Source organism: Calidris pugnax, unplaced genomic scaffold (genome assembly GCF_001431845.1).
Source record: "Calidris pugnax isolate Ruff unplaced genomic scaffold, ASM143184v1 scaffold196, whole genome shotgun sequence".
NCBI classification, from domain to species: domain Eukaryota; kingdom Metazoa; phylum Chordata; class Aves; order Charadriiformes; family Scolopacidae; genus Calidris; species Calidris pugnax.
The window spans coordinates 3973164-3988900 of NW_015091042.1; the positions used below are offsets into that span (position 1 = coordinate 3973164).

The 15737-nt window shown below is 46.2% G+C and overlaps 1 protein-coding gene across 1 annotated transcript in view; it reads left to right on the forward strand.

Annotated features, from left to right (window-relative positions):
- The window catches only part of CAMK2G (calcium/calmodulin-dependent protein kinase II gamma), a 186209-nt gene that overhangs the window by 119287 nt on the left and 51185 nt on the right, over positions 1-15737 (forward strand). Inside the window, exons 5-6 of the mRNA XM_014956159.1 lie at positions 10030-10084; positions 13606-13671. Of these exons, the coding sequence (XP_014811645.1) occupies positions 10030-10084; positions 13606-13671 (121 nt within the window). The remainder of the gene's footprint in view (positions 1-10029; positions 10085-13605; positions 13672-15737) is intronic.

Here is a 15737-nt window from a genome sequence, read left to right on the forward strand (position 1 = left end):
AAGGTCAAACAATGGTGTTCTTGGCCTTATGCCTTTAAACCGCTCTCCTCTTCCACTCCCACCCCAATAAAAAAAACCCCCAAACCCCAAACCAGCCACCAAACACTCAAAAAAATCCCGCAACCGACCCCAAACAGAATATTAGCTGGAGTGCATTCCTGCTGGAAAGTGTGAGCCTTTGCTTTCCAAGTTACCATTTATTATTCCTGGTCCCTGTGCTGTTAAGGATTTCACTGAGTGCTTGTGGGTGTCTTGCTGAGAGGTGGCTCTGCAAAATCCCAGGCATTCCAGCTTTTTATTTCTCATTCTGCTTCTCCCAGTTACTTCTTTCACTAACTAACTAACTATTGTTTATTTACCTCTTCTTGTTTTCTCCTTTTTTGGCCTCTTCTTCCTCCTATAGGTTTTGCTGTAGCTTTAAGAAAAATGTTTCTCCTTGACCCCCCCTTAATTTGGGAATGGAGTAACAATTGCATTCTCTTCCTTGCCGGGGGATATATTTATTCTGTATGTTTTTGTGGTCTGTATAATTCCATTATTCATCTACTTAGCTGCAAGATTTATCTGTATGCAAGCAATCCCTTAAAAAACAAAATTAAAAAAAGTAGTGGGATGGTGGTCAGACTCAGTGCACTCAAAGGTACTGCAAAAGTCGGAGGAGGATTCCCCTACTTTTGTTTGTTTGCTTGTTTTTCGCCTCTCTAGTTAGAACAGAATTGAGGAAATGAAAAGAGCATCTTTTGGGGTTCCCCCCAGCCTGAGCATCAAACAGAACAGAGGGATGGCTGCTCTCTGGTGAAATCGTGCTACAAATGCATGTAGCAAAGTTGCAAAGCATCTCTGAGACACCTAAAATTCATCACTGCCTCTATCTTTACTTTATTAATTCTACTAAAGTGAGTGTTCTCTGTGTATTTTCTCTGAGATATCAATAAACTTGGCTTGTTATTATTTGGGGGCTTTTTTAGGAAAAGCTCTCATATAATACTAGTGGTTATCAAAAGTACTTCGCTTATCTGGCGTGTGGGTAATCGGAAATTATTAATAACAATTCTGGATGGTCGTGATTGCACTGTTATCAGGAGAGTAGGAAATATTCCTGCTAATGCGCTCCTTTGGCTCATGTAACGTTTAAGTAGGGCATACTGACTGTTAGGTATCATGTGCTAAGCTTCAGCCTTTCAACACAGACATTACAAAATCAAAGGAAAACCAATATTTACGTGGCACTGAAATGTTTTTAAAAAAACACTTTGTGTTTTCTTTTTTTTTTTTTTTTAAATTTTGTTTTTTACCTCTGCAAAAGGACCAGTTTCTGAACAGGAAAGATACTGTTCTCCCAATGGTTTCTTTCCAGGCTGTGAATCTCTGAGAGTAGGGCAATTTCCCCTGGCTTGGCACCTTTTTTTTTTTTTTTTTTTTTTAAATTTTGTTTTTTACCTCTGCAAAAGGACCAGTTTCTGAACAGGAAAGATACTGTTCTCCCAATGGTTTCTTTCCAGGCTGTGAATCTCTGAGAGTAGGGCAATTTCCCCTGGCTTGGCACCACCTATGGCAGAAAGGGCACCGCTTTAACCTCATTTTTTAGCGCCCAGGGTGTTTAAAAGGGTTACAGTGAGAACAATGGTGAGGGGTAACAGGAAGCCCACACCCCTGTGTGTGCCTTTTCGTACTCCCTGAGGATGGTTCCTCATCTCTTTGCAGAGCCCGCAGCAGCTCGGTTCTTCCTGAACCGGAGCAGAGCAGAAGCCCTTCTTCTCTTCCATTTTTCCAAAGCTTTAAAACAGCAATTGGTGTGAAATGCTGTGAGCTTGGGGAGTTTACAGTGAGCTGGTGTGTATCCAGCCTACTGTAACCTCTCTGTGTCAGATTTGGAAGCAGGAGGAGGGAAAGAGTCGGCGTTCCTAAGGGACTGGTTAACGGTGGCGTGCGATGCCCTGTTAGCTAACTGTCCTGCCGCCGTTAGTCACTGCTCCAATAAAGCTGGTCATTAGCTGCTGGAACAGATGATTTCCAGAGGATTATTTGCATTACAGGATTTAATGCTTTTTAATAGCAAATTTTTAATTAAAAGAAGAGTCCTTTTGGAAGCAGCCTGAGCAGCTGCGGCTGAATCCTGCGTGTTTAATGTAATTAGAAGAAACAGCTGGGGTGGGAGCTGAGCACCCAGCTCCCAGGCAGTCACAGGTCGGTGGTGGCTCCTCGTGGGACAAGGCATCCCGAGCGATGCGAACCCCGTGGGAAGCATCCTGGAGCACAGCCAGGCTGGGAGAAGGTGGTGGGACAATTCCCATCTTGGCTGCCCAGGCTCGGTGAGCAGCTGGGGAAGCGGGGAGTGGGTGGTAGCCATCTGCGTCGGTTCACTTGTCACTTGTGCTGCCACAGACGATAGTGCTCAGTTTGCAGTCTGTCGGGCTGTGTGTGTTTGTATCTATAGTTGCAGCATCTCCTGGCACGTTGGGGAATATCTTTGGAACAGGGCATCGGGAAGGTTTTAGCCTCCAGTTTTATTCTGCTGCTTCTGGCGTGAACTGTCCCTTGAAATGTTCCCCTTGTGGTATCTCTTACCTCCTCCCTTTCTCCATGATACAGGCAAATCTCTGATGTCTGGTTGGAAACTGCTGAGAAGTGAAGCTGTGGCTGTTTCTAATGAGTGGCTGACCTTTAAATAGCACTGTTCAGCCCAGAAGATCCCAGAGCACTTTCGAGTTTGCACTACTAAGGCTGTGTGAAAGAATTACTGCGTTGCAATTACCATGACCCAGGAGACAACAAGAAATCTCTGTAGCCTTGTGTTGGCTCTGCTGCAGGTACTGCAACACAGGCAACTTAATTTGAGAGCCCCAGATACTATATAAACACAGCACACGATGCGTGCTGGTGCAGAGGTAGTTCATAGAATGGTTGGGGTTGGAAGAGACATTAAAGAAGGAAGGAACATAAAGTTCCAACCCCCTGCCCTGGGCAGGGACACCTCCCACCAGACCAGGTTGCTCAAAGCCCCATCCAGCCTGGTCTTGAACCCCTCCAGGGATGGGGCATCCATAGCTTCTCTGGGCAACCTGTTCCAGTGTCTCACCACCCTCACAGGAAAGAATTTCTCCCTAAGATCTAATCTAAATCTCCCCTCTTTCAGTTTAAAACCATTCTCCCTCTTTCTATTGCTCTATTCCCTGATTAAGAGTCCCTCCCCATCTCTCTTGTAGCTCCCTTTAGGTATTGGAAGGGTATATAAGGTCTCCCTGGAGCCTTCTCTTCTCCAGGCTAAACAACCCCAATTCTCTCAGCCTGTCTTCCTAGGAGAGGTGCCCCAGCCCTCTCATCATTTTTGTGGCCTTCTGCTGGCCCTGTTTCAACACGTCCATGTCCTTCTTTGTGCTCCAGAGTTGGACACAGTACTCCAGGTGGGGTCTTGTTGGCGGAGTGCCCTTTATGTTCCTATAATATGAGGATGCTTTACAGTTAGGAACGCCAGCGAACCTAGTGTCCATGTCCTTCTTTGTTTGGGCTCCAGAGTTGGACACAGTACTCCAGGTGGGGTCTGGTTGGCCGGAGTTCCCATAACATGCGGATGCCTTACAGTTAGGAACACCAGCGAACCTAGGTTTGGCAGACAAGATTACCCTACCCTATAGTTTGAACACTGTCCCTAGGGACAGGCAAAGACCATTGGTATGTAGAAGCAAGCATATTTCAGCCCATGTTGCCTTTTCCTAAGCAGAGATGAGTAATTGCGAAGTGAAGATACTGGGGAATTGTCCTGTGAAATTCTTCTTCTGCTTATGTACTTGCCTCTTGCTGTGACTTTGGTAACTCTTTTGCTCGCAGAGATTTACTTGCAGCAGGTTGGCAGAAACCACCCTGTGTTACTAGAGCCTGCCTGCCCCAGCCATGGGCTGAGCCCCCCGGGCAGCCCTGCTCTGCTGTTGGCCATGGATGTGGGGTACAGGGGAGTGTTCATCCTGGGGCTTTTGTGGCCAGCATAAGTGCTTCTGGCCTGTTACACTTGACATAAAGGTAAAAAGATGATAATATTCACACTGGGCAGAGTGAAGGGAAGGTGTGGGTCAAATCTAGGCTGGGCATAATCTGTGTTTGTGACCCTGCTATCAACTGGCCTTCTATATGTGACCTTTTAAAAATGAGATGCTTGCCAATTACTTTTTATGTTCCTGTAGTTCAGGTGGACTTCTACAGAAAAAAAAAAGTTCTTTTTCAGAGGAGTCCTTTTTCAAAGCTCTTTTCTGATTTCTTCATGATTCTCTTCAACTTTTGTATTCACAGAGTCTTGCTTGGCGTGACTCAGCAGCATTTTGTGAGGCTGGTACAGTGTGTTATGAGGGAGATTTTCCTCTTATGTTCAGTTGCTTCATATCACGCTCAGGCATCAGAGAGCTGTGGCTGCCTGTTTTATTCAGGCAGGGAATACAAACCACGTGGCACGACTGTTACTGTATTGCTGTTTCTCACTAAAATGCTTAATTTTTGGTAGTTAACATCATAGTTATTAATATTATTTCTTTCTAAAACAAGGACTGTACACGCATGGGGATTTTGAAACACTTTTGAAGTATCAGCTTGAAGTTTTGTTCTTGAGGCAAGATTTCCAGAGAGACTCTGAAGACAGCAGGCAGAGAAAAGTAATACTCACAGCAGATGTTCTTATAAAGTGCTTGAACTGCTGGTACCCAGCTGCTGTGAGGTTCAGTAACTACAGCACATCCCCTTGGGCCACTCGCTGTGGTACCGGTCTCTTTGCAAGTGCTCTGGATTACTTTAAGGCCCTGGACCTGACACACACACCCACACAGGACAGAAAATAATTTGCATAACTTGCATCAGGCAGTGTTGAAGATCTGAGTTTTGGGGGGAGTGACTTGATCTCACTGCTTTTCTGTTGCTAGTTATTTTTCCAAAAGGCCAACTTTGTGGGAAATGCTACCTGTACCTGTAAGACCAGTTTACTTGTACCTGGAGATGAGACTGGGGGAAGAAAAGGATGCTTAAACCAGTTGTGCCTTGTGTGTAGTGATGCATCGCAGCTCTTTAACCATGCAGAGTTACAGGTGTGTGTGTAAAAATTGTAGGGACAGTTTTGGGTCACAGCCTCTCATTACCCTTGGTGGAGCACCACTACACTACCAGAGTCAGATTCTTCTTTTGTGTCTTGCTGAAAACATTGTTTTATCAAGATGCCGTGCTGAAGCCACTGCTTATTTCTCCCAGAATGTATGTGCTTCTTGGAGGTACCATCCAAGTGGTGAGGCATACTTTCTGCTGACCAGCCAGCTGGTGTTGTTGCAGAAGAAGTTTCAAGCTAACAGTCTGTAGCTGATTTTGCTCCTTCGGATAGTGTTTGTTCTGGCACTGCTTTCTAGTGCTGCGGTTTTTTATTTATTGTTTCTGAAGTTATCTGTAATACTTGACAGTCTTAGGAAATTAGATGTGCTTATGAACTCTTCTGAGCCCTTTGTTCTTCATGTGGATGGAACTTTTTTCTGAGCTCTGACTAAAACCTTGGGTAAAGTCTTTCACCATATCCTGTAACTGATTTAGGGCCTCACTGTCTGACTTGCTTCTGTTTTCTTTCTTACTCCCCTCTCCTCCTCTGTTCTTGCTAACCATTGTAGCAAGAGCTCCATCAGGGACTCTTGACATGGGAACAGTCACCAGGTGTCCCTGGCTGTGCATGATGGTGGCGGCAGGGACCGGTTTCCTACATCTGTAAGAATCCCCGTGTTAAGAGTTTTTGGCTTAGGAAGGAAAAGCAGTTTGAATATCTGCTTCTGGGCAGCAGAATCAGTTGATAGAAATAGTCTATCTCATCTTCTGGTGAATAGGGTGAGATCAGGTTCCATGACAAGTACTGGACTCTTTTGTGGTTTGGTCATATTTTGGAAGACCCTGTGGTGCTGTTGTTGTGCAACTTCCCCATTGCTGTGACTTGAGATTCCTTTTGTGATGTGTGTGTTTGTCCTAGCCTGCTGCATTAGACACAGGCGTCACTGCTCCCCTGATGAGAGCAAAATAAAAAGGGTTCTGTAGTATTTTTGAAGGAAAGGTTAGCTGGATGAATATGGTTATTTTTAATTCTCCATTTTACTTACCATGAATAGTAAGGTTTTGGGGACCCTTTACCCTCCAGCATCTACGTAAGATTATATTTTTCACCCTCTCATGTCAGCAGGTTACACAGGTACGAGCAGCAGATGTGGGCTCTGCTCAGTTGCTTGGTTGAAGCTGAACTTGTGGTAGTAATGAAGATGTTAGATGGTGTGTCAGGACCAGCAGCCCGTGGAACAAACCAGAATCTCCTTTTCATGGGAAAATGTCTGAAACAGAGGACAAAGCTCAGTACTCGGGTTTCTGTTAGCCATTCTTGGAACTGGCCATTTGGGAGCCGTGTCCTGCCTTTGGGTGGAGAGCATTCGTGTAGGACATCTTTAAAGCAAAGCTTTAAAGCTCCATAATGTTTGGAAGGTGGAGGTATCAGGTGGTATCAGATGTTTGTGTATCTTTATGATGAATGTTAACACAACATGGATCATATTTATGAACCAACATGGAGAAGAGGCCAAGAAACTTTTAAAATGCTTTTATCCTTGACGTGAGCTAAAGGCAGTGGAGTTACTTCTGAACATATGCCCTTTCACGGGCTGGCTGAATGGTTTTCAGATGGAAAAGGCGGATCATGTTTTCAAGCTGGCAGTCCCTGGTAGTTAGCACTGTATGGGAGAGCAGAACATATGAATGTGTATGTCAGCAGAGTGATCCATGGCTTCAGAGCTGCTGGTTGCAGTGTCCTGGCTGGCTGGGAAGGTTCCTGTGGCTCTGCAGGAGGGGAGGGGAACAAAACCTTAGGCCAAAAGGGCTTTTTCTTCCCATCAGCATCAGTGTGAAGTAGGTGTGGGCTAGAATTTAAAGTCGCAAGTTTTGGTATATTCAGGCTTTTCTTTAATCCTTTTTGACTGCCCTCATTGCTGCCCCTCTTCACGCTTTAAACCTATGATTTTGAGCTGTGGCTAATTATTCCTGTGCAGGGTGAGGGGGACCACTGTCATCTTTCCTATAGCTTTTCTGGGTTTTGCTCTTCTACCATTACTCCCTGAGCTTTGTTACCTCAGCAGATTAAATCCTGGGCAGATTTTGTTCCAGCGTCGCTCTGGGCCGTGGCGAGGAAGCAGCTCCCTTGTTAAGTTAATGACCTGTGTCCTGCCTCCAAGGCCTTCCTTTGCTGTGCGGCCCCAGGGTGATGTACAGTGTCAGTATTTACAAACTGTCTCTCTCCTCCTGTCAGGGTTCCTCACCTAAGGATGCAAATGGTGTTTTACTGTCCCTGAAGGCTCTGCCAGTCTCGGCCAGCTGAGTTGCTACTTCCTTCCCTTTTCATAATGTATCTGACAAAATTGCTTTCCTCAGGAGAACAAAACAGCACCAATCAGCTAATTTATGTATTATTTTCTGAGGTAATTTGCTGCCCGCGTCTTTGTGTCAAAGTTTGTTGTTTCTCACTCATACCTGCAGATGTGTTTGCTGTTCCCTTTTCATGGCCACTGCTCCCGGCCTGCTGGTGGCTGTGCTCCTCCTCCGTCAGGATTTCATTCCTGATGCTCTCCTCTCTGCTTGGTGTTTCTTGCAGCACTTTGATGACCTTTCAGGTGCCAGGGGAAGGAGAATGTCTTTTTGTGCACGCTGAGTATCACTGGACACAACCTTAGTAGCACATTCAACTTTCCTTGAAGTTTCTCCATCTGTTCCCTCTTCATAAGGTCTCTTCACAGACTTTCTCCTATGTCCTGGGCCTCAGCTCGTGTTCATGGCCTGTCTCCTGTATTCACCTCAAATAGTCTTATGCACTGGAGCAAAAACTGCCCCTCACTGGGATTCCAGGTGTCTATTTCAGCCACTTCCCATCTTGTCTCTAGTCTTGAATGGAAATCTTTTCTCCTAGGAAATACCCTTCTCGCTTGCATTTCTGTAGTGCCACCTCTGCTGTTTTTTGCCAAGTGCTCAGGAGGCAAGTGTTCTTGTAAACACAAAGTTGTATTGCAATGAAATTACTACAAAGTTGACTAAAACCACTTACTTGGAAGCAATTATTATACTTTTTTTTGTAATGAATGACTTGAAGAACATAGTTCTTAAAGGTGATGTGTCTGTTTTCATGCTGTAGGAACAGTGTGTTGCACCTGAAACACCTGCTCTACTGGTACTCTGACTGTACTTGCTTGTTGCAGCATCGGGAGTGCTCCTCCCAAAATTAGTTTCTACTGCAGTTAGATGCAGTAGAAATGGTGAGGAAAGGAAATTGGTCAAGGGAGCAGCCCAGATATCTTGTAAATAAAGGCAGGGAAAATACAGGAAAGTACAGGCAGAAAGAATTAAGGAAAGAATGAGATGCTTTTAGGAAAGGTACTGGCAGTGGCCTCTGCACATCTGTACTACTTGGTTTTGAGTTTGCGTGTTTGTGTGTGCATGTGGAAGGGTGTCTTAGGAAAGGAGAGTCGCAAGGAGGATTAGAGGAGAGCACTGAGAACATCCACAAAAGCTGTTCCATATGAGGTAGGAGCACGTGCCAAGTGCTCGTTTGAACCATTCCCAAGGCGGTGATGGTAGCTGACGTCATGCACCAATAAGAGGTGCAAACTGACCTCTTGATACTGGCAGAGAGAAAATCATTATGTTGGGAAAAGTCAAGACAGGTCACCTGTATTTTACGTGGAAGGGAATGGAAGGGAGGTAAAAGTACTATTAAAGCAACAGAGCAGAATAACAAGATTTTTCTTGTAAGGATGAGAAGGGTAACGTTACTTTGGTCAGTACTCAATGACAAGGTGTTGCAGGGACTGAAACCCAGTCTAGTCCCACTAGTGGCTTTAGTTGGGTGAATCAACAGGGAAAGATCGTAGACAGTCACGTGAAGAAGACGACTCGTCCTAGTCAGAGAGTGAAGGTTTAGGAGTTGAGTCAAACAGATTGATAGCTTGTGACTCTGGGCAGGGAAAGTAGTGAAGTTATCCAGCAGGGGGGAACAGCAAAGGGGTAGGTAGTAATAGAAACAACAGTAGGGGGTAGGTAGTAACAGAAAAATGAAGGGCTTCGTTTCTCCTCTTGGTTAGAATTAGTGCCTAGGTGTCCAAGAAACATAAAAGTGAGATTTTGATTCAGGCAGGAGAAAATGGCACTGTGCTGGCTGCATAGGTACAATAGTTATTGCCCATGTGTAACATGGGGACGGGAGGACAGAACCCCAGAGACCCCAGAACACCAGGAGATAGTGGCCCATCATGGGAGCAACCCCAGTCCTGCAGGTTAAAGGGGGCAAGGAAAGGGAAAAGGGGAAGGTTAATTTAGGCAATAGGAGCAGAACTAGGGGGGAATAGGTAAGGAAGCTGAAGGAGGATGGAATTTTGAGAAGAGGAATGTGATCAGATATGTCTGTGGCAACAAACAGGTCAGAAAAAATGAGATAAGAAACTTGCTCTGAATTTTGGGTAAGGATTTGGGGTGTAAGTCAGAATGAAGTAAGGAAAAGGAAGTAAAAGAGGGGAACTTCATGGAGCTTTACAGAAGAAATGCAGAAAGGAAGTCAATGGCACTGACATGCAGGTGGGGTAGAAAGTCAATTTTTGGGTTGGGAGCTTGTTTGAAGGTTCTGAAAAGGGTTTGTTTTGGGAAATAAGAATGGGTGGGGAGAGATGGCAAAAGATGAGCGTGGAGGAAAGAGTAGGCAGATGTGAAAGGAGAGTACTGAAGCGTTAGAGGAGGAGAACGAACAGGAGGTCAAAGATATTTAGAGTTTGTTTTGACGCTGGGGAGGGGTGGGTGTATGTGAAGGACACCCATCTGTTCCTTTGAGATAACGGAAGGAAATAGGTCACTAAGTGAGCACACAAAGCGAAGGGCATGAGGAATTAATAGACTGATTGGGTTGAGGGAGAACTTGGCTGTGTGCATGGGTTTGATTTGTGAAGTGTCATATTTGTTACATTCTCTGTAAATCTCCATTTCTTGATTATGTTTTTGCAGTGCGGCTCCATGACAGTATTTCAGAAGAAGGTTTCCATTACCTCGTCTTTGATCTGTAAGTGTCTGTCTTCGGCTTTGATGCTTCACCAGTGATACAGACACGTGGATGGTTTACTAAGAGTGGAATAAAAAGCACCTGCATTAATTCTCCCTTTCTCTTTGAGACCTGTGGATACCTCTGGCCTATTTGACAAAAATCCATTGACTATGTGATAGGGGATGGACCAGGAAGGCTCCTGGCAGCAGGTGGAGGCGTGGGGTGGCAAAGGACAGCTGTCCTGTATGGGGAGGCTGTTTGACTTTGAAGGCAGTCTTGAATGGAAATCTTTTCTCCTAGGAAATACCCTTCTCGCTTGCATTTCTGTAGTGCCACCTCTGCTGTTTTTTGCCAAGTGCTCAGGAGGCAAGTGTTCTTGTAAACACAAAGTTGTATTGCAATGAAATTACTACAAAGTTGACTAAAACCACTTACTTGGAAGCAATTATTATACTTTTTTTTGTAATGAATGACTTGAAGAACATAGTTCTTAAAGGTGATGTGTCTGTTTTCATGCTGTAGGAACAGCGTGTTGCACCTGAAACACCTGCTCTACTGGTACTCTGACTGTACTTGCTTGTTGCAGCATCGGGAGTGCTCCTCCCAAAATTAGTTTCTACTGCAGTTAGATGCAGTAGAAATGGTGAGGAAAGGAAATTGGTCAAGGGAGCAGCCCAGATATCTTGTAAATAAAGGCAGGGAAAATACAGGAAAGTACAGGCAGAAAGAATTAAGGAAAGAATGAGATGCTTTTAGGAAAGGTACTGGCAGTGGCCTCTGCACATCTGTACTACTTGGTTTTGAGTTTGCGTGTTTGTGTGCGTGTGGAAGGGTGTCTTAAGAAAGGAGAGTCGCAAGGAGGATTAGAGGAGAGCACTGAGAACATCCACAAAAGCTGTTCCATATGAGGTAGGAGCACGTGCCAAGTGCTCGTTTGAACCATTCCCAAGGCGGTGATGGTAGCTGACGTCATGCACCAATAAGAGGTGCAAACTGACCTCTTGATACTGGCAGAGAGAAAATTATTATGTTGGGAAAAGTCAAGACAGGTCACCTGTATTTTGCGTGGAAGGGAATGGAAGAAAGACAAAAGTACTATTAAAGCAACAGAGCAGAATAACAAGATTTTTCTTGTAAGGATGAGAAGGGTAACGTTACTTTGGTCAGTACTCAATTAGAAGGTGTTGCAGGGACTGAGAGCCAGTCTAGTCCCACTAGTGGCTTTAGTTGGGTGAATCAACAGGGAAAGATCGTAGACAGTCACGTGAAGAAGACGACTCGTCCTAGTCAGAGAGTGAAGGTTTAGGAGTTTTGTGTGCGTGTGGAAGGGTGTCTTAAGAAAGGAGAGTCGCAAGGAGGATTAGAGGAGAGCACTGAGAACATCCACAAAAGCTGTTCCATATGAGGTAGGAGCACGTGCCAAGTGCTCGTTTGAACCATTCCCAAGGCGGTGATGGTAGCTGACGTCATGCACCAATAAGAGGTGCAAACTGACCTCTTGATACTGGCAGAGAGAAAATCATTATGTTGGGAAAAGTCAAGACAGGTCACCTGTATTTTACGTGGAAGGGAATGGAAGGGAGGTAAAAGTACTATTAAAGCAACAGAGCAGAATAACAAGATTTTTCTTGTAAGGATGAGAAGGGTAACGTTACTTTGGTCAGTACTCAATGACAAGGTGTTGCAGGGACTGAAACCCAGTCTAGTCCCACTAGTGGCTTTAGTTGGGTGAATCAACAGGGAAAGATCGTAGACAGTCACGTGAAGAAGACGACTCGTCCTAGTCAGAGAGTGAAGGTTTAGGAGTTGAGTCAAACAGATTGATAGCTTGTGACTCTGGGCAGGGAAAGTAGTGAAGTTATCCAGCAGGGGGGAACAGCAAAGGGGTAGGTAGTAATAGAAACAACAGTAGGGGGTAGGTAGTAACAGAAAAATGAAGGGCTTCGTTTCTCCTCTTGGTTAGAATTAGTGCCTAGGTGTCCAAGAAACACAAAAGAAATTGAGATTTTGATTCAGGCAGGAGAAAATGGCTAAAAGTGAGATTTTGATTCAGGCAGGAGAAAATGGCACTGTGCTGGCTGCATAGGTACAATAGTTATTGCCCATGTGTAACATGGGGACGGGAGGACAGAACCCCAGAGACCCCAGAACACCAGGAGATAGTGGCCCATCATGGGAGCAACCCCAGTCCTGCAGGTTAAAGGGGGCAAGGAAAGGGAAAAGGGGAAGGTTAATTTAGGCAATAGGAGCAGAACTAGGGGGGAATAGGTAAGGAAGCTGAAGGAGGATGGAATTTTGAGAAGAGGAATGTGATCAGATATGTCTGTGGCAACAAACAGGTCAGAAAAAATGAGATAAGAAACTTGCTCTGAATTTTGGGTAAGGATTTGGGGTGTAAGTCAGAATGAAGTAAGGAAAAGGAAGTAAAAGAGGGGAACTTCATGGAGCTTTACAGAAGAAATGCAGAAAGGAAGTCAATGGCACTGACATGCAGGTGGGGTAGAAAGTCAATTTTTGGGTTGGGAGCTTGTTTGAAGGTTCTGAAAAGGGTTTGTTTTGGGAAATAAGAATGGGTGGGGAGAGATGGCAAAAGATGAGCGTGGAGGAAAGAGTAGGCAGATGTGAAAGGAGAGTACTGAAGCGTTAGAGGAGGAGAACGAACAGGAGGTCAAAGATATTTAGAGTTTGTTTTGACGCTGGGGAGGGGTGGGTGTATGTGAAGGACACCCATCTGTTCCTTTGAGATAACGGAAGGAAATAGGTCACTAAGTGAGCACACAAAGCGAAGGGCATGAGGAATTAATAGACTGATTGGGTTGAGGGAGAACTTGGCTGTGTGCATGGGTTTGATTTGTGAAGTGTCATATTTGTTACATTCTCTGTAAATCTCCATTTCTTGATTATGTTTTTGCAGTGCGGCTCCATGACAGTATTTCAGAAGAAGGTTTCCATTACCTCGTCTTTGATCTGTAAGTGTCTGTCTTCGGCTTTGATGCTTCACCAGTGATACAGACACGTGGATGGTTTACTAAGAGTGGAATAAAAAGCACCTGCATTAATTCTCCCTTTCTCTTTGAGACCTGTGGATACCTCTGGCCTATTTGACAAAAATCCATTGACTATGTGATAGGGGATGGACCAGGAAGGCTCCTGGCAGCAGGTGGAGGCGTGGGGTGGCAAAGGACAGCTGTCCTGTATGGGGAGGCTGTTTGACTTTGAAGGCAGCCTGGAGGGGGTCAGAGGACGGGTGTCCTACCCAAGCTTAGCATATACTCAGCTTTCTGGAGGTCCAGGGGCAGTTTTTGCCCAGTTTGTCAACAGTGTCCCATACACTGTTGGCGAGATGGCACAGGGGGTTGGTCACTTGGATGTACCAGTGCTGGTGCCGTGGTGGTGGAGCTCTGCCCTGGCTCCTCTGTGTGTCAGGTCCCCACACAGGCTGTGGGAAAGGGCCTGGACAGGAGGCCACATACGTCCTGTACAGCCTTGAGCGAGACGTGCTGGGGCTCTGTAACTTCCCTTCTTCTCTTGCTCTCCAGGGTTACTGGTGGGGAGCTCTTTGAGGATATTGTTGCCAGAGAGTACTACAGTGAAGCAGATGCCAGGTAAGACTGTTTCCAGACCCTTCTGTGTATGTGCCACGTGTGTTGGCAAGTGGAACGAGTTTCCTGACTGCTGTTCTGTGCATGGCTTTGTTCTGACACTCTTGCTTCCCATCTGGAAAAAAACATTCCTCTTTCTGCTCTTAGCATAAACTGTTGTCACCGGTCAGCCTGGCTCACTGCGGCTCGAGCCCCTGCTGCTTGCAGAGGTTGTGCTCTTTGCTGGGAGACCTGGTGCTAGTGGCTGTGTCTGCCTGACCTTTCTGGTGGGTGGTGATGGTGTGTCCTTGGTGAGCCAACGTAGGGGAGGTTTGTCCTGTGGCTGTGAGAGCGCTGCCCGCTTTGCCTCTGCCTTCTCCTCGGAGGGGTTCCAGTGATGTGCCGTTGCTGTTGGGCAGACCCCTTCAATTTGCCTGTGTCCAGGTGATGGTTTATGGGACAAGGGGGAGAGGGGGCTCTGAAGGCAATGTTTCTGTGGAAGCCCTCTCTGGCTGTGAGCTGGTTGGTGCAGTGGGAAAGGCACAATATGTAAGAGCAACCTTTATATTGTGATGTGCTGTTGGTGTTGGGCAGACCCATTCAATTTGCCTGTGTCCAGGTGATGGTTTATGGGACAAGGGGGAGAGGGGGCTCTGAAGGCAATGTTTCTGTGGAAGCCCTCTCTGGCTGTGAGCTGGTTGGTGCAGTGGGAAAGGCACAATATGTAAGAGCAACCTTTATATTTTCATATTAAAAAGATTTAGTTATGCCCTTCTTTGTCAGAATGTGTCCCCTCTCTCCCATGCATGACCATCATGAAATGGCCTGTCCTTGTCCCGCTGTGGTTTATGCAGCAGTAGGTGAGGGTGTTCTCTGACCTGTCTGTCTGCTGGACATGCAGCATTTGGAATCAAAGCTGGGATTAGGCAGCTCCAGTTCTGCTGTAGTAGGGCATGGGAGTGACCCTGTGGTGATGTTTCACCCCTGCTTACTCTGCACCCATGTTCTTATCCCATCCTGACCCTTGCTGGAGCAGGAATTGGGGAAGCTGTGAGAGGAGAGGGGTAAGAAGGGACTATGGGGTGCTGCTGCTGCAGGGTGAGCTTGGTTGGCAGCACTGTGAGGAAGATGATGCTGAGGAAGGGAAGAGCATGACCTGGTGTGTTAGTGTAGGTACTGTTGTGGCCTCTGTGGACGCTAGTTTGTTTTCCCCCTGGTACACTTACAACCTCTGCCTTCTGGGCATCACACAATGCTTTCAAATGAGCCATCTGCTGATAGGGAAGGCCAGTGGGGTCATCGTTTCTGATGGAGTTCTTGGCAGAGAGGTCTGAGAGTCCTGTGGATGTTTCCAGTGGGGTGTACAGATGTTGTAGGCACAGCGCTTTGGACAGATACAGAGTCACTCAAGCCATTCTACCTTGAAGTTGATAAATCTCGAGGTTATCAATCATTATCCTTTCCCTTGTCCTTCTTGCCAGTGCCAGTTCCCTGAAATGGTCAAGAGCTGGCAGTGACAGACACTGGTCAGGAAAATTACGGCAGGGTTAGGGGAAAAGGTGAACTGTCTGTTTCTCTGTGAGCTTTCCTCGGGGTGCTCAGCCCTCTGACTGTCAGCCGGTCAGGTCTCCAGTGCCCACAAGATGACAGAATGAAACTCCTCCCTTTCTCTCCCCATGCCGAGCTGAATTCCAGAGCAGGCTGGGAGAGCGAGGGAGCGAGGTCCGTGCCAATCCGCCGCGCTTGGCTCGCCTGGGACACCTCACACTTTTGCCATTTTTGGCCAGAAAATCTCTCTCGCTCAGACTCGACTCTGTTCTAATTATACATTTTTGTTTTGGGAGCGGGGAGATATTCATGGACTCCGACCCTGAGGATTGTACTGCCAGCTCCAGAGGGGTGGGGGTAACAAATACACAGTGCTTCACCTCCTCTCCTCTTCTTCCCCTCACCCTCATCCCATCTTCTCCAGTAGCCAGTTTCCCTTCCCTCAAATATTTCACTCATTTCGAGTTTGTTCCCCTGGGATTTGTAGAATTCAGTGAGGGGACCGACTGATGCTGCGGTGAGGACACAGACCCATCTCATTT